Source organism: Terrapene carolina, unplaced genomic scaffold (assembly GCF_002925995.2).
Source record: "Terrapene carolina triunguis isolate 2854851 unplaced genomic scaffold, T_m_triunguis-2.0 Scaffold68, whole genome shotgun sequence".
NCBI lineage: Eukaryota > Metazoa > Chordata > Testudines > Emydidae > Terrapene > Terrapene triunguis.
Window position 1 is genome coordinate 60,250,443 of NW_020664419.1, and position 23,331 is coordinate 60,273,773.

The 23,331-nt window shown below is 41.8% G+C and overlaps 2 protein-coding genes across 2 annotated transcripts in view; both read right to left on the minus strand.

Annotated features, from left to right (window-relative positions):
• PTPRB (protein tyrosine phosphatase receptor type B) overlaps nt 1–8,854 on the minus strand; it is an 87,081-nt gene extending 78,227 nt beyond the window's left edge. The window contains exons 1-2 of the mRNA XM_026648800.1: nt 8,785–8,854; nt 7,114–7,506 (exon numbers count right to left, since the gene is read on the minus strand). Of these exons, the coding sequence (XP_026504585.1) occupies nt 7,114–7,506; nt 8,785–8,839 (448 nt within the window). The 5' untranslated portion in view covers nt 8,840–8,854. The remainder of the gene's footprint in view (nt 1–7,113; nt 7,507–8,784) is intronic.
• A 916-nt stretch (nt 8,855–9,770) lies between these two features.
• The window catches only part of PTPRR (protein tyrosine phosphatase receptor type R), a 197,434-nt gene continuing 183,873 nt past the window's right edge, over nt 9,771–23,331 (minus strand). The window contains exons 11-14 of the mRNA XM_024212658.3: nt 23,156–23,266; nt 21,399–21,556; nt 17,020–17,133; nt 9,771–10,952 (exon numbers count right to left, since the gene is read on the minus strand). Of these exons, the coding sequence (XP_024068426.2) occupies nt 10,859–10,952; nt 17,020–17,133; nt 21,399–21,556; nt 23,156–23,266 (477 nt within the window). The 3' untranslated portion in view covers nt 9,771–10,858. The remainder of the gene's footprint in view (nt 10,953–17,019; nt 17,134–21,398; nt 21,557–23,155; nt 23,267–23,331) is intronic.

The following is a 23,331-nucleotide window of genomic DNA, read 5'->3' on the forward strand; positions in this document are numbered from 1 at the left end:
ACGTCCACTGCTTTCCCCTCATCCACAGAGCCAGTTATCTCATCATAGAAGGCAATTAGGTTAGTCAGGCATGACTTGTCCCTGGTGAATCCATGCTGACAGTTCCTGATCACTTTCCTCTCCTCTAAGTGCTTCAAAATTGATTCCTGAGGACCTGGTCCATGATTTTTCCAGGGACCGGGGTGAGGCTGACTGGCCTGGTCCATGATTTTTCCAGGGACTGGGGTGAGGCTGACTGGCCTGTAGTTTCCCAGATCCTCCTTCTTCCCTTTTTTAAAGATGGGCACTACATTAGCCTTTTTCCAGTCATCCAGGACCTCCCCCAATCACCATGAGTTTTCAAAGATAAAGTCATTATATATATAGTATTTGGGACAGCGAACCACGGCCAGTGGGGGTCGCGATCGGCCGAACCTGCCGCGTCAGCAGATAAATAAACTGGCCCGGCCCGCCAGGGTGCTTACCTGGCGAGCTGCATGCTGAACGTTGCCGACCCCTGCTAAAGATTATATATTTTTCTAAATATCTTAAAAAAACTTTTCTAATTCAAACCAATTGTCAGACACCATTTGTTTCATGTTCAGCGCATGTTGCATCATATTGCTTCGTTAAAGGCATTCACTGAAGCTGGTTGAAATTCTTTGAAATTTTGACAGAAATATTATGTGAAAACCTTTGAATTTGACCAGCTCTAACATATTTTTTTGACCAGCTGTAACATATACTAATTTGTAAACCAAAAAATCTGTATGCTACAGTCAGGCTGGAGGGGGAACTCCTTTAGCTCCTCACTTGTGCTGACCAGGAGCTCCAACTGCTTTGGATGGTGGATGCTAAGTAGCTTGTAGACAGTGGTGAAAGTCTGAGCCACTGGAATTTTGATGGACCAGAAAAGCATTGTTCTAACAGCCTTGGCAAGAAGGTGGCTGGCACATGGAAAAATGCTATCACTTCTATTTTCAGTTTAACCTACATTTTAAACCAACAAAAAACCTTGGGATGAGACTTACCTCCATTTGAAAGAGAAATAGCTGGAACTATAGAGACTCCAAGAAGGAGGCAGAAGAATCTAAGAGGGCCCTGCTCACAATGAACCCTACACATTAGATGTTGGGGATTATTGAGTGCTTCTTCTGGCTAGCTGGTTACTTTAGGCCTGATCCTGCCCCACTGAAGTCAATATGAGGTTTACCATTGACTTTAAAGGGTGCAGGATCAAGCCCTTTTGGCTTTAGTCTCCCCATGATGTAACCCTCCAAGACTCAGTCCAATGTTTGAGATAGAAAAAGAGGACAGGCACACAAGAGGTGTGCAGAAGGGTACTGTTTTACAGGGGAGGGTCTGGATGAGGGTCAGATAGTGAAAAGGAGCAGATAAGGTGGAAGGGAGTGGGGAAAATGGAAACAAGAAATGTTGGCAATAACAGGCTGAATGTCAAAGTGTAATGGGGTTTAGCAACCCCATACTGAGCAAAGGCAGAAGGGAGAGGAGAGTGTCCCCTACTTACAGGCAATCAGGCTCATCACTCCCCCTGCACAGCTGCCAGAACTTCCCATCACAGAGACATGGACCCACAGCTATGACCAATAAGGAAAACAAGCCCATCTATAAATGAGGGCGAACAGAGAAGGGAAGGGAGGTAGAAAAGCCTGGGATAGCAGAGGGCCAGCTAGTTCCAATTCAGGCTGCATCTAAGAAACTCAAAAGGAGATGGTAAGCTCTGGGGTTGAAGGGCTGACAGACTCAATTTAAGCTAAGAATTTATGGATTGGTTGAATTGAAGGGGACCAATTAGGAAAAGCTGAGTCCCTTAGACAGATTGCACCAAGAGCAGCTGACAATGAGTCATTTTGCTTATTTGTTATATCCTCTGTTTTGTCTAGCTGAAGTTGCAGACTAAACAGACTGAGGATATAATAATGTTGTATTTGGTGCACATTTTCCCCCCGCCCCCTCTTGTTCTGTGTCTTTGAGGAGCTGAGCACACTAAGGCAGGGGTTCTCGCAACAAATTTTTTGGTGGCCTCAGAGTGCAGCCACCAACTCTTGCTGGTGGCCGCTGTGACCATTTCCCCTAAAATACTTAATTAAGATGAGGGGAAAAATTAAATAAATATGCACAGATACATGTCCAAATCATTGTAATGTATTTTTGTAGGGTTTTTTTTTGCAAACTCAATAATAAAAATAGTGTACAGTTTTCTCTATACTTTAGGGGATCTAAACAGAATAGAAACACAAATAAGGTGCTTTAAACATTGTCTTTTTCTTATTGTTTCTTTTTATTTTATTTTTTTATTTTTTTTTTAGACTTGTTAGCTACTAAGTGTGCTGTGAAAAGTGATACTAACAAACACACAAATATCACTTTTCACAGCAGACTCTCTCAGCCCCAGCAAGCCCGGGGACAAATTTAAGCCCTCGATGGGGAGGTGGGTACAGAGGCAGCAGAGGCCAAGGCAATGGGGCACTGGGGGAGGCAGTAGGGGGGCAGAGGGATGGGGGCGGGGTGAGCTTGGGACCAGAGTCCGTCACCACGCAGCCAGGGAATGGAGCCCGAAGCCCACACCCAGGGACAGGGCTTGGGGACAGAGCCCGAAGCTCCATGGCTGGAACCTGCCATCCGAGGGCTGAAGCCCAACCCCACTGACTCCGGGAAGGCGGGGAACTCACTGGCTGCCTGCTTCTCCAGCTTGTCTCCCTCCAGAGTGGGGCATGGCCCAACCACTCCTGGTGGGCCCCTGGGGAGGGGCCGCTGCTTTGCGCCCTCCCCCACCCCATCACTGCCCAGGAGGCTGTGGCCGCAAGAAAAGCCCCTGGTGGCCACATTTGAGAAACGCTGTACTAAGGTACTCGATGCATGATAAATCCATTTTATCTTTATGGTGTAAGTGCTTTATTTAGATCAGGTTCAGGCCTGAAGTTTTTACTCCTAGGAAAAACATGGGAGTGTTTGCTGCAGTAAGAACAGCAGGATAGGTCTATATCAATACCATAGAGGGGGTAATGCAATATTACTGTCTTCTAAACCAGAATATAGGCTACATGGTGATTACTAGAGCTGAGAGAATAATCACAAACCATTTGACCGGTTTACCATTCTTTTCTCATTTGCCAGCTGTCCACAGATCACAACGGTACTGGCCCTGCAATTATCTGTGGACAATTATTTTGGCTATTTCCTCTGTGGTAGTAATGACCTTTCACCTTTTTCATCTAACAGCTACCAGATCTTGTTACTGCCAAATAATCTACAGGACATAAAGTTTTGTGCAATTCTATAATTGTGCCACTTGAAAAGCATGTACATTGCTGTTGTGGAGCCAGAGTGTGAGGTTTTGTGAATCCCTCAGTCTCCCATATTTCCATTTGTAAGTCATGCAAGACTCAGGAGACCCAGCAACATTGTAGTCTTGTTCCAAGTAGATTAGTGATAGACACATTTCAAAATGCTCTATGATTCAGTTTAACTGAATAGATCCCCTGAAATATATACACTTAAACCAAACATTTGAGATCTTCTCTTTATGTCCCCCACTTCTGCATATGCTATATTTACTCTCCATACCAAGGCTAGCTGGAAAACAACTCAATTTCTGGAAAAAAATTGAGGTTTTGAAATTTGGTTTCATTCCACGTGGGGATGAAACCAAGGCCCTTTGAAACTTTTCCCTAAAAACCAGAGAGAAGAAGATACCCATGCCAGAATAGCCAGTAGCCCCGGGGTTAGAGCACTCACCTGGAATGTGAGAGTTAGCAGAGCAGGGACTTGAACCTCTGACTCCCACATCCCAAGTGAGTGCCCTGGGAAGTGTTTCTTTCTCTCTGGGCTGATTAATATTTAATTATTTATGCAAAGTGAAACAGATCCAACAGCAGAGACTGCGAGAGTCTTACCTCAGAATGGCCAATGCTGGGATGTGGAAGACCAAGGTTCAAGTCCCTGCTCTAAATCAAGTACAGTTTGGACTTGAACCAGCACACCCTACAGCCCAGCTGAGTGCCCTAACCACTAGCTTATTCTGCGGGTTCTCTCCACCCCATGGCCTAGAGTTTCCATCCTGGACTTGAGAAACCCTTCTAACTGATACATTTCCAAGAGCAGTTTTTGTTTCACACAAACAGATCCTACTCCTAACGCCATCTTTCCCTTCCTCCCAAATCTCCCAATTTGCTCCCTGATCATGCTTCATAACCTCTATGCCTTCAAGTGCAATCCCTTTCCTGATCATTCTCTCTGTTTCCGGGCCTTTTCACACACTCCCCTACTCCTCCTAGCTCCTAGTTCTAGTGCTGTTCTGAATCCAACAGGCTGCTAGTTTCCCATACCCACTTTGCTTATTTTATCCCAAGTTCATCGTGTAAACTCAGTAGATCTAACAACACTAGAAGCTGTCTTGAAATTTCACAATCATTTGAGCCTTCCATGGATCAGTGTGCCCCAGAATTGTGTTTTTGACCTTGAAAATAAGACCTTAGAGATTTGAGGTTCATCCTAGAAGAGGCTGAGTGCCCTCAACTCTTACTGACTTCAGTGGGAGTTTAAGAAACTCAGCACCTCATGGGGACACATAGCACCTTGCAAGATTGGCCCCTGGATGATGGAATTTGGTCCAACCAACTGCCAGACTCACTGAAACTCAGTCATGGATTTTGTGAGATGGCGAAGGAAGGAAACGCCTGTGTTGGATTAAGAAGTCACTTCTGACTGGTTAGGGATGGAATACTTATCCAAACTGATTCTGAACTTCACAAAGAGTCATATGTGCTTTAGAGACCATATGTGCTCTAGAACCAAAATTCTGTATCCAAACACTTGTAAGAAGTCAGATTTGAAATTGAAATCTGAATTCAAACTTTCCCAAAGTTCAGGATGTTCATATTTGGTGTTTGGATTAGGCCTATTATAGAGATAGTTGCACTTCTTGGGTTTGGAGCTTGTCCCATCTCAAATTTGGTTAGATGTTTGGGCAGAGATTCAGCTTGGTTTTCTTTTTTTGCAAGACTCAATCATTCCTTTGCCAAAACCTCACTATTCAGTGCACGGTAACTACCATAAAAGCAAAGAGTAATTATATTAAAATAGAGCATTACCAGAGTAGAATAATTTACATCCATTCCAATTCTGAAGACAGTATGCAGTCCTTACTGTGTAATTTTACCTGAATAAAGACTAAAGCCAACATTTTCCAACTTGAGTCCCTAAAGCTATCATTTTAAATCTATATTTAGACACCTAAACAAATGAAAGCTGCTGATCATGCACAGCTCCCATTGTTGTCAATGTCAGATGCAGGTGTTCAGCACCTCCGACAATCAGCCCATTTGTTTAGGTGCCTAAATATGGAGCCTAACTTTAGGCATCCAAGTTGAAAAATTTTGGCCAGAGATAGACTTTATGACTGGGACAATTAGCATTATGATTTTTTTCTATAGTATTCAGTGTTTTATACTTTTATGAAGAAAGTTGCAGCATTCTGTGCTTAAGTCTACTCCTTTAAAGTCCTTGTTATGATATTATAAACACATGGTATTAGTGCCTGTTGAATGCTTTGAAATTTTTAGTTATCTGATGAAAATGATAACTGAGACATATTGTACTACTGATTTTTCAGCGGAACTCCACAAAGAAGTCCATGAGGACATCTGCTTAAAAATAGAAGGCACAACAGAGCCCCCAAAATGCAATTCAGTGTCATATATTGTACTTCAAATAGGCTTGTATTTTTTTTTTGAAGAGAATGCTCATGAAATACAGTTTCAAAGCTGGAATGTGGACTCAAGTGACAACATCAAATTACCCACCAGCTAACTCCTTTTTCTTTTACTATCTTAGCTCCCCTGTGCATTCCGTAGACACTCACAACAATATACTACGTGTCTTCTTGATCTATTTTACATCCATACAGTGGCCCTGATTCCATAAACATTCATCTTCATGACAAACTCAGGTGAGCAGTCCCACTGCTTTGAGTAAATTTATGTAAATTGTTGTAGGATTAGACCTAATCTTATTAAAATTGGTAAATCAGATGTGAATCAGGCCCAAAACATGTAATGTAAAATAGATTACAAAAATAACAATAACTGACAAAAAAGTCTTAACAACTCGCTCATTTTGTTTTAAGCTTCCTAAAAAACGTCAGATGGACATATGACACATTCATGTATAAATTTTAAAGCAATTTTTTTAAAGGATGGAATAAATCACGTGTGATGCAGCTTTTTGTCTTTGTAATAAAGAGCTAGCTAGGTAGGTTATTATGATTTACTTTAGTGCACTGCTAAATCATAGCACAGGACAATACTGAAAAGTGCTACTGTGAACTCTAACAAATAAACAACAAAGCAAAAGCTGCTAACTTAGATTATTAAACAACATTCTGACCCTTTCTAGACACATTTTATATTATAGCTGTATATAAACACATACCGCATACAGAGGTACACACAGACATATACATCTTAAAACCTTATAACCAGTATTTCCATAGGTTTGGATTCAGTTCATTATACTGAGGATTTTGTGTTTGTTACAGGGAATATTCCCCACATTGGTATAGTGATACTGCTGCATAAGCAATAGAATGTGTAGGCTCTTTGTTCATTGGGAACAAGCATTCAGGTGATCAGTGAGGTTGTACTGTATCGATCCCATTTTTCAGATGACTCTTTGCCCCTTTTGGTAGATTTTTGAAACGTGCATATCTATGATAAAGTGGATCAGGAGGAGGATCTGAAAAATTTCACATTGGTATAAACTACACGAAAGCAGCACCAAAAATTATATTCTTCTTTTTTTGGGAAGTAAATAGCACAAGAGTCTGGTGGATTAAGCCTGTACATAAAGATTTGGGCCCAAAAATGAAACAGAAAAGGGAACACCCAGTCTGAAAATATCACCCAGACTATCAAAAACACTGAATGTTAGAAAGGCAGCTATCATGGCTGTCTTAAAACTAGTCTTTTTAAGGCATTCTGATTTTGGATTCTGAACAATCCTTTAAATTAACCTCCCACGAGTAATGTCATAGTCCTTAAAATGTGAGTGTGTGCAACAGAGACAGGATTGTTACCAGAGCTCCCAGGACACTGCCTGAAAGGATAAGCTCACCTTTGTGTGGGCACAGATTTTCATAGGCAGTTTTTCCCTTGTCGTCGACATCTATTTGCTTCCAGCTATGGGGGTATTTTCTACCCTTCTTGATCATTACCCTCGGGCCTTGTTTTGTGAGAAAGAGAGAGCTGTTTGCCACCTGGAGGAGCCCTTCCGTGTTGTGGAAGATCCAGCTGGGTGCCTGAGGGCAGTCTATGAAGATGCTGCGGGATGATGCAGCAGAGGACTTGGAGATGCCCAAACACTGGCCAGATTTAACATGGAGCAGCTTCTCATCCTCTGTCCACCTCCACTGCTGGTTTGGATCAGTCAGATTGCACTTGCCCACAAATGCTGTTTTGCCTCCAACAAGACATTGCCGTTTCTGGACATGGATAATCAGAAACCCTTCTGGAAGATGAAAAACCCATAAAAATACAACAAATCATATGTGGCCCTTAAAAAATAAATCCCAATGACTTAAAAATAAACCTCTTTTTTTCTCTCTCTTTCGGTTTATCTCAGTTTTTCTGACCTGAACTGGCAGAAATGATTTTAAAAGCCACAAAAATCACAATTGTTTGGTCTGGGAACTGCAAAGGGCAAGAATGCAACAAACCCTTTTTGGTAAAGTTCACCTTGACCTTCTATGTAAAAACAAAAGAAATCAAACTTGAATTAAAAGGATATCGAGGGGGCTATTGACTTTCAGCTCATTTCTGAAAAACCCTCTCCCTCCTCTTCAAATACACAGAGATCCATTAGCCTTTCTTACTGTCACCACAAGTTAAATCCACTGTATCTGACTGCAAATTGATTTTTTTTTAAGGAAATCATAGTATTTGGAGGGGGAAGGAGGGACAGAAAAGGGGACTTTCCAAAATTTATTTGTCTCTCCAGGGCTATGTTTCATTTATCTTTTACAAAGGATGGGGGCTTTTGACTGATACAAACTCTGTGTAGCTTACACTCCTAAATACATTGACTCCTCTTGTCATTATTTTGTAACCATCCCACTACAGATCAGATTGATTCTTTTATCATCCCAGCTTAAATGTACACATCCAATGTTGAAATGAACAGAAGAAAAATCATTCACTGAAATCAAACTTCCCCAACCCCAAATTCCCCCTTGTTTCAGAGAACAGAATTGGATGGTTCAAAATCAATCTCAGTATCACTTTAAATTTTTTTTAAAAGTCAGTTATTTAGTCAAAGTTTCAGGCTTCACTAGATAAACAAAACATTTTAAAAACAATTCATACAGTTTCCTTTGTTATTTCATTCCCCCTTTCTTATGGCACAGGACATAAGATCGTGCTCTAACTAAGTGCCCCAAGAAGCTTTTGCTTTTGTAAGTTTCACAAAGCCTTAATAAGTAATCTGAATCTCTTCTCAAAGGAACCTGGCTCAGGACTCAGCCATTGGATTGTCTAGCCAGAGATCTTTTTTAAAAAATGATGTATATACAACATTCAAGGAGAGAGGGTTTATTTTCCTTTGGAGAGAAATCTAAACAGTAATGGCTTTGTTGGCCCTGCCCTCCCCCCGATCCATCTTGTATAAACTCAGGCTGAGAAGTGGTTCTATTTTCACAGCATTGAATAAGTTTCAAGCAACCCTTGGGAGCCCTGGTTAGTGACAGAATGAGAACGGGAACAGAGGGGGGAACCCGGGAGATGCACTTACCTGAGATCTTGAAGGCCAGGCAGGTGAAAATCAGGACATGAAATAAAGGATCCATTTTCCATCTAACAACTCCCCATGCTTCTCTTTTTAAAAAAAAAAAAAAAAAAAAAAAAAAAAAAAAAACAAACACATACACACACACACACACACACAAAATCACCACCTCAGATAAGTGAAGCGAAGGCTAGGAAGGAAATGTGCCTTCACAGGGGGAAAAGTCAGTGACGAGCACTTCCTTCTATTCAATAGTTTTGGGGAATTTTATACCACTTTGTCCTTTCATATGATTCTTCAGAGTTTACTGACTCTGATTTATTTTGGAAAAATCCAAGCAAAAGAGGGGTAGATTTTGAAACTACCAAGCCTCACACACAAACAAAAAGATGTTTCGACATCTGAACAATGTACTAGACTAAAAATATAAGGAAAAGGGATTGTAATTTCATGTAATTGACTGTTCGTGAAACATTACACGTCTGCAGGTGATTTGGATTGTACTGAATAAACACATACCATGCTATCCAGTAAACACCATACACAGTTTCTGTAATGAAATGTTGTGAGTCCATCAAGCAAATTCACATTATTAAATACAACTTCCAACTCCTCTTTATGAGTTCTGAAAACCATACATGGTGGGAGTGCAAATCTCTGAGTTCTTTACTAAGTCCTTACTCATGTACACTCCCATTATGGGATCAAGTGATGTTGACTTTGCTTCAACATCATCTGATCCATTTTGCCTACATACAGTGAGAATTTGCCTTAACTAAAAGCTGAATAAAAGGCCTCAATGATTTGACCCTCCAAATGGTCAGAAGACAGCATGAAATTAACTAGAGCAGATTGGACTACATTTGCCTTATTGTGGTATTATAATAATAGTAATGGTTAATTACTGTACACAAAAAAACTCCAGATTCACTAACTATTTTGTATCAAGTGTAGTTTATTGTCAGTATGAAGCAAAGTCAACATCATTGAATTAAAAACTGATTTTATCCTGGGTGCAGACCTCCTAGTGTTGTAAGTAGTTATGCTAGATTCACATTTCTTTTAAAGAACAAATCCGTGCAGAAATATAAGGAAACATTCATAGCAGCATTTTTTATACAACTGTTTTTTGTTCCTGTTACAGAACTGTTCATATTTCCAAAGGCATCCATTTCTTAACAGAAGAGATACAACATGTAGACAACATATTCAAAAAATCCCCTCTTAGTAAAAGACAGACAAATATTTAAAATCCTTACCATTTAATATATGCTACAAAGTTTCTTTTAAAAGTAAAATGACATACAATTTACAAATACACTGGATTCAGGTCAGGAGCAGAAGCAGCTTCTAACAGTATAGAGTACAATCAACAGTATAGAGTAAATACATACATATACACTGAATAACAGAGGTTGTGCTCTGTAACTGCTTTATAGGACCTACTGTAAATACACATTAAATAGCTAATAGTATGAAGAACAGATATTTCCATATAAAAGATATAACTGCTTTTGAACAGTTTCAAAAACAAAAGGACTTTCTTCCCCTTAAATCCATAATTGATCACTTGCAACATTAGCAGCAAGAGTCTTATGTGGCCAAGAAATAAGCTCACCACATAATAGGTAATAGCACTTAACAGGTACAGTTTAACAGCTGACAGTCCATTCACAAGACAGAGTTGGCAAATGTTAAAGCATTTATACACTTAGAAAAACATTTCTTCTGTAGAAGTTCCAGTTTCCATCTGACTGCAGCAGTAGTAGTACATACCGTACATACATTCTGTATAGCAGATATTGTTATTACAGAAATAAATCCACCTTTTAGCTACATATATGTGAAATCCACATGTAGCATCAGTACAGTACCTTCTTTAAAAATCATTTTTGGGAAGCTTACAATACATTCATATACAGTAAGGGTCTGGCAATCTTTATATTTTTGCCAAACCATCCACAATCCTTTCACAAGTGGCTTCAAAGCATCCACTGCAGTAAACTCCTTGAAGAAGTTGCTGGTAGGTAATGAAACAAATTACCTCAGGAGATTGACATTCTGATCACCCTTCATGGTTTCACTGGACAGCTTCTGCAGAAAGTCTGCTTTCATACAAACTCAGTGCATGGTGCACAAATTCATATTGTTCACTGGTCTGAACCATTCCACCTCTGAAAAGAAAGTACAATAGAATGAAACCTTATTTCTTAAAAATCAAACAATCTGCTCTGCTGCTAAGAACCAGAGGATGTGCTTCCATGCTGATAACACTTGTTAAAAAAATAATGCATTAAATAATTTGTGATTGAACTCCTTGGGGGAGAATTGTCTGTCTCCTTCTCTGTTTTACCTGCATTCTGCCATATATTTCATGTTATAGCAGTCTTGGATGATGACCCAGCACATGTTGTTCATTTTAAGAACACTTTCACTGCAGATTTGACAAAACGCAAAGAAGGTACCAATGTGAGATTTCTAATGATAGCTACAATACTCGACCCAAGGTTTAAGACTCTGAAGTGCCTTCCAAAAATGTGAGATTTCTAAGGATAGCTACAATACTCAACCCAAGATTTAAGAATCTGAAGTGCCTTCCAAAATCTGAGAGGGACGAGGTGTGGAACATGCTTTCAGAAGTCTTAAAAGAGCAATACTCGTATGCGGAAACTACAGAACCAAAACCACCAAAAAAGAAAATCAACTTTCTGCTGGTGGCATCTGACTAAGATGATAAAAATGAACATGCATTGGGCCGCACTGCTTTGGATTGTTATTAAGCAGGACCGCTCATCAGCATGGACACATGTCCTCTGGAATGGTTGAAGCATGATGGAACATATGTATCTTTAGCGCATCTGGCATGTAAATATCTTGCGACGCCGCTACAGTAGTGCCATGCCAACACCTGTTCTCACTTTCAGGTGACATTGTAAACAAGAAGTGGGCAGCATTATCTCCTGTAAATTGTAACAAACTTGTTTGTCTGAGTGATTGGCTGAACAAGAAGTAGGACTGAGTGGACTTGTAGGCTCTAAAGTTTTACATTGTTTTGTTTTTGAATGCAGTTATTTTTGTACATAATTCTATATTTGTAAGTTCAACTTTCATGATAAAGACATTGCACTACAGTACTTGTATTAGGTGAATTGAAAAATATGATTTCTTTTGTTTTTTACAGTGTAAATATTTGTAATAAAAATAACTGTAAAGAGAGCACTGTACACTTTGTATTCTGTGTTTTAATTGAAATCAATATATTTGAAAATGTAGAAAACATCCAAAAATATTTCAACAAATGGTATTCTATTATTTAACAGTGTGATTAATCATGAAATTAATGATGATTAATTATTTTTAATCATGCAATTAATGATGATTAATTTTTTTAATCGCTTGACAGCCCTACTTGTTATTACATCATGAATATCCAATTCTGACACAACAGGTATAAGAACTATAGGGAACCATATAGCCAGCAGCTAAGCTGTTAAAATCCAAATTTCAAACCCCACACAATTATGGGGAATCTCCATATAAAGCACTTTATACACTGTATTTTAAGCACAACTAAGATTAGATATGTCATAAAAAACTCAGTCACTTGGGGCAGATTCTGATATCCTTTATACATGTTGAGTTCCGTTCTCCCAGAGTAATCCTATTGATTTTATTGGGGCTGTTAGAGGAATGAGGTACTACTCATCATGAGTAAGGGCAAGAGAACCTGGACCATAGTGTACACAGATTTCATTCTTCTTCATATCCTAAAAATGTAACCTATGGTGACCCTTAGATCACATGTACAGAGAGCAGCTCTTCCTCTCCTCTTTCTAACGCCTACAATGCATCCTGTCTAAACAGCAGACACAGAAGAAATTTTACAGCAGTGACTCATTTCTGCGCCAACAATGCAACTTAGTTAAACTTGAACATAAAAAAGTGTTCAGTGCAGTCCGTTTGGATCAGTTACCTACACCTAATACAGCTGTGTGATAACTCAGCTGGTAGCACTGGTTTCAGGCCAGATGTTGGGATAGAATAATAGAATCATAGACTTTAAGGTCAGAAGGGACCATCATCTAGTCTGACCTCCTGCACAACGCAGGCCACAGAATCTCACCCACCCACTCCTGTATCAAACCTGTCTGAGCCATTGAAGTCCTCAAATCATGGTTTAAAGACTTCAAGATGAAGTCCCACAGTAGGACCTAAGCTAATATCAGTGTTGAAAGTGAGTACAGTGGTAAGGGAGTGCTGTACTAGTGGAGCACTAGCTGAGGCTGTACTGCATTACCAGTGTTGTCTTTCAGATAGAAAATGAAACTAAGGCTTTTTCTGTCACCACTGAGGTCCATCCGCCAGTGCCCCTCACAGAGTTGGGACCCAGAAGCAGTAGGGGCTATTGCAACTTCAGGGTGTTAAAAGCAACTGCAACTTGGCCATTACAGACACACTCTCACCTCCCTTCCTCCCTGCACCAAGCCAGCTACTTGGAGTTGATATGTGTGCCTGACTGGGAGGGAGGAAATGGCCCGGGAGGAAAGGAATATGCATTGTGACCAGGGCCGGCTCTGGCTTTTTTGCCGCCCCAGGCAAAAAAGCCGCCGGCCGCCCCCCCTCCCCCCACGGGGGGGGGGAGGGGCGGCCAGAGCCCCGGGAGGAGGGCGGCGAGCCCCGGCGGGGGCTCCGCTCTCCCCGGCGGCCGGAGCGAGGCGCCGCCCCCCTCCAGGTGCCGCCCCAAGCACAAGCTTGGGGGGCTGGTGCCTGGAGCCGGCCCTGATTGTGACATACACTTTAAACTGCTTTTGCTAACCCTTCGTTGAATTAGCTGATTTCAGTGAGAGGTTTGCATCACATGGAGTGCAGGATCCAGCATCTCTTAATACAAGGCCTGCTAGGCCACAGAAACTATCAGGTTAACTCATTTTAAAATAATCTATGATTTTTCTAAACAAACAAACAAACAAACAAACGAAAAAGGGGAAAAAGACAGCTGATAGGCAGAAATGGGCAAAGAAATTTTAAAACAATTTATTCAACAAATACCTTCTCTTATTTAGATCTTTGTTGGTTTACAACTTTGAAGTCCTTCTGGTTTCCTCATTGCTATTGGATGGCCAAATAGCCAGCTGCAACTGGCAAGGAGACTCACCCCCTAAACAGGCTCAGGCTTGGCTACTGTGAGCCACACATTTGTGACCTCCAAGCTTGATTATTGCTATCCATTATTCCTAGTAATGAAGCCACGTAGCCTGAAAAGCTCTAGCTGGTAGAAAATGCAGCAGCCCATCTGCTTAGTAACAGAGACTGCCAAAGTACACAACCCTAGGGCTTCTGTCTCTGCACTGGCTCCCCACTGAATATAAAGCACATTTCAAGGTCTCTTGGCTGATATTCTAAGCCCTCCATTGACCCTAGCTACTTATATGATCACCTCTTCCTTAGTGACCATGAACTCCCACAACAGCTACGTTCCACTGGACTCATGATGCTGCTTTCCAGTAGGGGGAGGCTTGAAAGTGGCAGACAGAATTTTCACAAGAGCTGGCCCTAGACTATGGAACTCACTCCCACAAGAGCTAAGAATGACCATATGCCTCACATACACCACACACAAACACAGCCCTACTAATCAAGCTACTTCTCCAACAGACTGGAATAGAAGAAAGAGAGATTGCTATTGTTTCTTTTTGACTTGGGAGCCACTGAGATACTACAGTGATACTACATTATCTGTATAATTATCTAGCTCAAGAGACTCATTTTTCTGTTTGTGAATTATTTGCACGCAATTAGTGAAATTCCCAGCTTTACTGATTATTGAAAAACTATCCATAGATTTCTTCAGCAAATAACTCCTGGTATGCAGATCATTTATAAACAGTTCATTGGGAATATTTGCCATTCCTGCTTTGTTTCTGTGTGTGGGAGCTATATGTATTATGTGGCATTATTCCAAGTTCGCTGATTGGATGATTTATGTAACTAACCCAGGAGCTGAGTGTCTTTCAAATTGCATATTTGGGTGTAAAAAAATAAATAAATCACAATTTGTTGTTTTAAATTCCAAATCTGCAGTAGTATTGGTGTGTTCTGCAGTAACATTTGTTTTCAGAGACTGTATAAGCTTAACATTTGATATATATATATATTTTTTTTTGGCCAATATTCTTGAAAAAAAAAGCTTGTTCCACTGGAATAGTTACCGACTGGGGCACAAATACTGTTGAAGTGAGTCTGTTTGTTTAAAAATGCACATGGAATATCATGGAAAAGAATATTTTGCTGTACTCTCCCTTGCCACAAGGCCCTGCCCCCTGTGCCTCCTAAGTTCTGGCCCTGCCTCCTCCTCAGCGGCGGCTCCAGGCAACAGTGCACCAAGCATGTGCCTGGGGCGGCAAGCCGCGGAGGGGCGGCCTGCCGTTCACTCCAAGGGTGGCAGTCAGGCAGCCTTCGGCGGCATGCCTGTGGGAGGTCCACCAGTCCCGCGGCTTTGGCGACAATTCGGAGGCGGGTACGCCAAAGCCGCGGGACCGGCAGACCTCCCGCAGGCATCCCGCCGAATCCGCGGGACCGGTGGACAGCCCACAGGCATGCCGCCGAAGGCTGCCTGACTGCCGTGCTTGGGGCGGCAAAAAAGCGAGAGCCGCCCCTGCTCCTCCTCTCCCCCACCCAACCAGGGCTGCAGCTGCTCCTCAGCTCCCACTGCCCTTCGACTGCTCGCAGCTGGTAACAGCCATCAAGGTGGAGGGACCTGGCTCCGGGGTGGGCAGAGACCCTGGGGAGCAGTGACTGTGGGGTTGGGACCAGAAGCCCATGCCAGAGCGGGTCAGTCCAGGCAGCTGTGGGGAGTCCAAGACCTTCCAACCTGCCCTGGGCAGTGCGATCCAGCGGGTGGAGACACAGGCCGGGGGCTGCTCTTGGGCCCCCCCAGCTCCCCATCTGGGCTTACTCCTGCGCTGCTGCTGGCAGTGGCACTGCCACCTTCAGAGCTGGGTGCCCAGCCAGCAGACACCACTCTCTCCGCTCTGCCTCCAGAGCTGGGTGGCTGGAGAAAGGTGGCTGCTATGGGGTGGCTATAGTCTGCCCTCCCCCGCCCCCTCACCAGCGCTGCTCCTGGCTCTCCACCACCAGAGGATCCTCCTACATTTGGGGAATCTTCTGGGTACCATTATGCCAGTTTAAGGGCCTCTTTAGACCAACTCTGCAACATAAAATAGCCACAGAACATGAGAGACTCTGCCCATAAAACTTGTTCAAATTCTGAAATTATCAACACAGTACAAATGTTGCCATAAAATTACAAACAAATTTTTAGCAAAAATATTTGAAAAGCTATTTTGTTTTTTACTTTTCTGCCAGGACCTGAATTCAGGGAGAAGACACATAGTACCAAGACAGGTTTTAGGGTGGTAGCCCTGTTAGTCTGTATGAGGAGTCCTTGTGGCACCTTAGAGACTAACAAATTTATTTGGGCATAAGCTTTCATGGCCTAAAACCCACTTCATCAGATGCACCGGGTTTTAGCCAACAAAAGCTTATGCCCAAATAAATTTGTTAGTCTCTAAGGCGCCACAAGGACTCCTAGTTGTTGTTTTTTGATAGTTCTGAGAGTTGATTACAGTACTAACACCTAAAGCAGCTGTGATCTTTATCATTAGCACCTAACACAGATTAGCACCTAACATAGTTTAACACTCTTGATGTTAGTGATGTAGGAAACTCTTGCAAGAGAAACACAGAACCCCAAATTCAGGTCCTGACAGAAAAGTAAAAAAGGAAAGAATTTTTCAAAATATTCTGGTTTAAAATGTAGGGTGGGATTTTCAGAAGCATTCTGTGTTGATCTAACTGTGCTCCCATTGAAGTCCATAGAAAAACTTACTTTGGCATCGGTAGGAGGAGAATTAGGCAACTCTGTGTGCTTTTGAAAATCTCAAACATAGTTTTCCTTAATTTTTAAATTGTCCCATGTGTTATGTTAATAATTTAGCAATTTAAACACTTCAATTCACCTTTAAGAATGGTGAATCCTTGAAAGTCCTGACATTTGTATATTTCTTACCCAACTGTGACTGTTTTTTAGACAGAGTGTATGATGTAGGACATATCCTACAAGGAGGCAGAGTATTTCTGTTCTGTGAGGTTAACACATATATCAGATCGGAATGTGGCAAACCAGGATTGAAAATGCCACATTGTGTTCTTTATTTGACTTACAGTTCCACTGCAACTCACCTATCAACTCGTAGCTGGCAGACAATGCTTAATGCATCTACAACGCCTTCTTCCTTCAACTGGTGACAACCAATGGCAGTAGCAATAAAACATCCAGTTCTTCCTATACCAGCACTGAAAGTAAAATTAAAACAAAGGTGAACAGAACTGACAGATACCAACCTGCATCCTTCAAAGAAGTTGTTCTGATGTTGGATATATGGACCTGAAAATATTCAACATGCAGAAGAGAGACTCATCAGTGGTTAGGTGCATGACTAACTCACCTTTTCTGCTAGAAAATGAATGCTCACAGAGCTGTAGCAGATAAATAGTTGTGGGTTAGTTTGTGAGGCCCATATGTTTTCACTCTGCACAAAAGTGCCTGGAGGGGCAATGTAATGCAAAACCTCTACAGCTCCAATGGACTTGAGGAGTCCGAGTATTCTCTGCTCCAGTTCAAGTGGAGATGTGGAGTGACCAGAGGAATCTGCCCCCAAAAGGCAGCAGAGGATCTGTATTCCAAGCCCCATCTCCATGGATCTTGCTCAGTTGGAGAGATTCTGCCACAGTTCTCTCCACACTAGCCATGGCTGTATGCAAGAGCAGTAACCATGCTGCCACTCTCTATCAGCCTCCTGTGGTGCTCTGCAATTCTGCAGCGGGAAGAGGGAGTGAGTGCTGCAACTTGCCATGTTCCTCTCCTTGTTTTCTGTCTGGGGGGAGTGTGGAGGAGAGATGGATAAAGTGAGGCACTAAGTAGTTAAATGATTGTCTGCCTCATTTTATCCATCTGTTTAATGGGTATAATACCAGCTATGTACCTCAGAGGAGTGCTGTGAGGCTTAATTCCATAAGTGTCTGTAAAGTGTTCTGAGTGTCTTGGATGAAAGGTTTCAGTATGAGTGTTGTTAGGATTACATTTATGCAGTGCAGAGGAACCCAGTCTCAGACTCCTGGCTATGGAATTAAAGATGGGAGTGTATTTGAGACTCAGGAGCCCCAGGAGTCAGCAATATTAAACATATAAGGATGCTAAGCCAAAAAGTGAGGGGATAGTGAGAAGCAAAACTGGTAGTCAGAAATGATGATTTCCTGGGGTGAGTCTGAGATCCATAGCTGACAACCTATATCCTTGAATGCCGATACCATCTGGGCAAATGTGTCCAAAATGGGATAGAGATATTTTATACACAGGGGAAGGCATAGGAACTAGCCTAAACAAGCAAGTTACTGCACACACATTCTCCTTTTCAAAATATTGTGAAATCCTTTAAAAATGAGGTGCATAAGTTAAAACTACCAATAGGTCAGCACTTTCACAGCAGATTCCCCTACCTCTAAGACCCTGGTAGCATTACAGGATTTATATTTTCCCACGGATTAACTGTTCTTGGATAAATTCTCCAGTGTATTTAACAAAGGCAAGTTCCCATCTCCCCATCATCAGGCAAATGTAGGTCCTATCTTTTTACCTGACTTTACTGCAGACTATGCAAGCTAAATCTGACACTCATAGACTTTAAGGCCAGAAGGGACCATCAAAATCATGTAGTCTGACCTCCTGCATATGCATATGTCAGGTCACAGAAGCTCACCCACCCACTCCTGTAACAGACCCTGTAACCTCTGTCTGAGTCACTGACATTCTCAAATCTTGACTTAAACACTTCAAGGTACAGAGAATCTGTTACTTGCCCTATATCCCTCTCACAATATATCAGGGCAATTTTGTGATCTACTTATATAGGTATTTTTAAGACACCTATCACTGCACCCCTGTGGCAGTATATTATGATGTTCTGTATTGCTGTATTGTTTGTTTGTTTTGGCTCTAATAGTAGAGTAGTGTTTATTGCTTTTCGGGAATAATTATGTCAAGGCTTAAATTCTCAGAGACTATTTCCCAGAGCCCCCCATACTCCCCACATTTAGGGCTCTAGGCTTCAGCTGCAGGGAGAGAGTCTCAGGGACTCCAGCCCCACGGGGTGGGAGGTGCCGGGGCTGAGGGCTTCAGCTCCTGTGGGAGGGGAGGCACCGGGGCTGGGGGCTTCTACATTGGCTGCAAAGGGAGTGAATACAGCATTTTTCGGCACCCAAAATGTCAGCGTCAGGTTCATTAGCATGGGTAGAGGTAGTTTTGTTACCCGGGCAGTTCCTGCACCTTATATATTAATTTGTTGCTTCTTCTGGGGGAAGAGGATATCTTTTGTGTAATTTGTGTGTTGCATATTATGGGCCAGATTCTCAATTGGCATAAATCAGCATAAGTTTCATTGACTTAAATGGAGCTAAATCAATTTACGCCCGCTGAGAATCTAGCCCTATGCCTCTATTTTTTCTTTATTTGGTCAATAAAATAAATCTCTTACTTTGTATTTGAAGTCTGTTCATTCAAATATACATTCGGTCCAAGACCGCCTAGAGGCCAAAACACACTAGCTTATTTGGATGTACTAGGCTACACATACTAAAGATGGTGGGTGAGTCATAGACTAGTATAAGATTTGGATGGGCACTTCAAATGACAGAGGAAACTTCTGTACCTTTAAAATGCAATACTACTCTGAAAACTGGTTGTATAAAACAAACTTTCTTACTTAGTGGATCTGCTCTCTCTGTGTATTCAGAGTCACATCTGATGATTTAAATGACAAAAATAAATGTGTACTCCTTTTTCTCCTCTTAGCTCTACAGAAATAACTCTGCTGCTGGAAGGTGAGATGGATTATATTCTTTCTTACACATAATGCCCTGAGTGGACATGCTATTGAAGCACATGGGACAGCAGCCAGCGTTTGTAGGTTATTTTTTTCCATTTTACTTTTCAAATGTATTTTTTTTGCAATTTTGATAATAATTTAAAAACCTAAAAAGATTTTTATAGCCTTTCTGCACCAGGTTGAGGGTCATGTTTTGTCCTCAGGTGAGCATGTAGTGCTGCCACTTGAAATAAATGAGAGCTGCACATATGTATCCCAGGCAAACAGCCCCAAATTTGAAAGTTTTGTGAGATCTGGATACCTCTAGCCCACAAATCACAAGATTAAAATGTGGGAAAGTATGTTGCTAGAAGAGGGAGTATGACACTGTCACTACAGCATCATGTTCATTTTATTAGGGACACTGTGATTTCAGACCCCCCACCATGTTATTTACCTCCGAATGACACCAAATTCCATTGTGCCCCTCCTCATGAAAAAGCATTACTGCATATATGGGAACCTAGAAGTTCATACATAGATTTGTGGATTGCTTAAGAAAACAAAACAAAATAGTAAAGAGAGATGGGCAAAATTGGGGTGGTTATGGTTTTGGAAAATCTCCTTGGATTTGGTTCGGCATAATGAGGGGTTGTTCAAATCTCTGGATCCCATTTATCCAAATCCCAGAAATGTTGAGCTAGTAGAGGTAGTTTGAGAAGAAAAGTTCTGGTTTTGACCTATGTCTAGCAAAAAATGCTTTATATCACCATGATTATAAGAGAAAACAAGCAAGGAAATATTTTTTTTCGAGGTTGCTTCATCTCCTAACAGCTTTTTCAAGTAATATAACAAAATTGAAATCACCTACTACTATTTCATGATGTACAATTTAGTTCACTACAGTACACAGAGTAAAATGATAGATGATTAACAGAACTGACTGAATTCTGATGAACAAAATGGGCAGCATTTGGTTCACTATGATTTGTGGGGTAACACTATTTATGGTTTGTGAGTATTCAGCCAACTGCCAAGCAGCTGTGAAAATGTTCACAAACCTCGGAATGATCATGAATTTTAGTACTAATGTGTATTCATCTGAAAAATTTTACCTCAAGTTTGTGATTCATTATTCTCCCTTTAAAAAATTTCAGGCATCCAATTATGGGGCAGAACATGTGACTAATCATACAACATGAATAATGGACAACAAATAGCTAAAGTGAACAGTGTACAATATGGAACACAGACTGAAAACTATTCCTCACAACTGTCTTTCAAACCCTTACCTAATTCATTAGCAGAAATCAGGATTGGTTCAGGAACTATTCACTACCAAAATATGGCTAAATTTCTAAAAAAAAATAATCAATGCAAACTAACAGTTCAACCAGAATTTAGTAAAAGCATTGTGGAACTTTCTCTTAACCACTTCCAGAACGACCCTATTTGAAGAGAAAAGGGCCTTGTGATCTGAGGGCCTTTTCTGTAGTCAGCGGTGCTGGAGCAATTTTTATAGTGGGGGTGCTGAAGGTGGAAACCATGTATTTGGGTTATTATTACTACTTCAAGCCAGGGGGTGCAGCAGCACCCAATGCTCCCCAGGTTCCAGCACCTATGTCTGTAGCCCTACTATAAGAATTCCAAGCCATTGAGTTTTGCAGTAATTCTTTTAAGAAAACTGTAGTAGATTACCTGCAGTGCACAATTACAGGCCCTCTGCCAGCTGATGCCATCCTGTCCTCTTCCACATCCAGCATAAGCTGCAAAAGAGGCTGAGCACTATCTGGGGTTTTGTGGTCCGGCCAGGATGTGTACCAATAGTGTTTCACATTTTGGGACTGACTCCCTTGCTGGAAATAATGTAAAGATATCACTTATACACTTGTGAAGAACAATTTTGCAATTAATTTTATTTCTCTTAATATGTTAAACTTTAGACACACGCATGTATGAAGGCAGAATTTGGCCCATTTACATACATTATCAAACCGAATACCAGTGATTATTTGGGGAATCCAACTGCTGATAAATCGCAAACCTTGATATGGTGAAACAAGAAACTCTTTTCTGCTCCTATTTACACCAGATGGTTAGGGTCACCATGAGTCCTTATTATCAGCTGGGGATTGCCAGAGTGTAATGCACTCTGGCCAGACTTTCTCTCTGCCCTCTGCACAGTGGGATGTGAACAGAGGGGCTGGCATAGAAGGAGGAGTGCAGCAATGGGAGTGGAGTAAGGCCAGAGAATTTGGCCTTTAAATTGTATTCATATTCTTGACATTGTTTAATTTGTCCACTATCTGCTAAAAGACCTTATCATAAGTACCGAAGCAGGTCTTACATTAGAATTACAATACCCTAGACATATGAACACAGGAACTACCTTATTGGATTAGACTAGTAGCCCATCTTGTCCAGCATTCTGTTCCTAACAGTGGCTACTACCAGATGCTTCAGAAGCAGATGAAGGAACCTTATTGTGGACAATTATGGAATAACTTGCTCATAGGAGGAGTTTCTTCCTAACTCCAGACAGGTACTGTTTGGCTTATGCCCTGAAGCATCAAGATTATATCACTTATGTTTTTATCTTATCTAATGAACTCTGGGTGTTCTCATCATCCATATAAATATCTAATCCTTCTCTGAATCCGGTTAAATCCTGGGCCCCCGACTCTCACTTAAACTAAATTCCCTTTACAGTGCTCTTAGGGTTGCCAGGTGCCCAGTTTTCGACTGGAAAGTCCGGTCACAAAGGGGACCTGGCAGTGTCCAGTCAGATGTACTGACTGGACACCAAAAGCCCACTTACTGCAGGGCAGGGGTGCCGGGTCATTAAATCGCACCAGCCCCTGCTCAGCCAGGGCCGCCTCCTGCCTGCAGGCAGGCTCCTTGTCAGGCTGCAGTAGCTCCGGTCCCAGCCCCAAGCAGAGGGACCCAGTTAGGGGGTGGGGGAAGGGAGGTGGAGACGATCCAGCTAGCGACAGGAAGAGGGGGGAAGAGGAGTGAGTATTGGGGGTGGGGCCTTGGGGAAGAGGTGGGGTGGGGGTGGGGCCTCGAGTGAAGTGGCGGGGAAGGGGCAGGGCCTCAAGGGAAGAGGCAGAGAAGGGGTGAGTCCTCAAGGGTCTGGATACCAGCAATTAGAAAGGTGACAACCCTAATTGCTCTGACAGCGTAAAGGGGCCTTAAAGTGAGTGTAACTTGAGTGGGTGTAACTTTAAGGCCCCTTTACACTGCCAGAGTGATGTAAAATGGCCTTAGTATAAATGCTTCAGGCCCTAGGTCTCAATTATACCTTGTGGCAGTGAGTTCCATAGGTTAGTTATGAATAGTGGAAAACCATGCCCCTTCTCAGTTTTAAATGTATTGCCTTTCAATTTCATTGAATATTCAACAGTGAAGTATTATGCATATTGGAACATTTCCCCATAACAGCCATAGATCATTACCTTTAATGTAAGGTTGCGGACAGTATAGTTCTCACACTCTTGCACATCGTTAACGAGGACTTCAACTTTCCCATAGATCCCTCTCTTTTCTGGCCAATAGAGCACACATTTCTGAAAAGGAAATATCAGTGTGAATCTGGAAACTAATTACTTGATGCATGGGCAGGTGAAGCTTC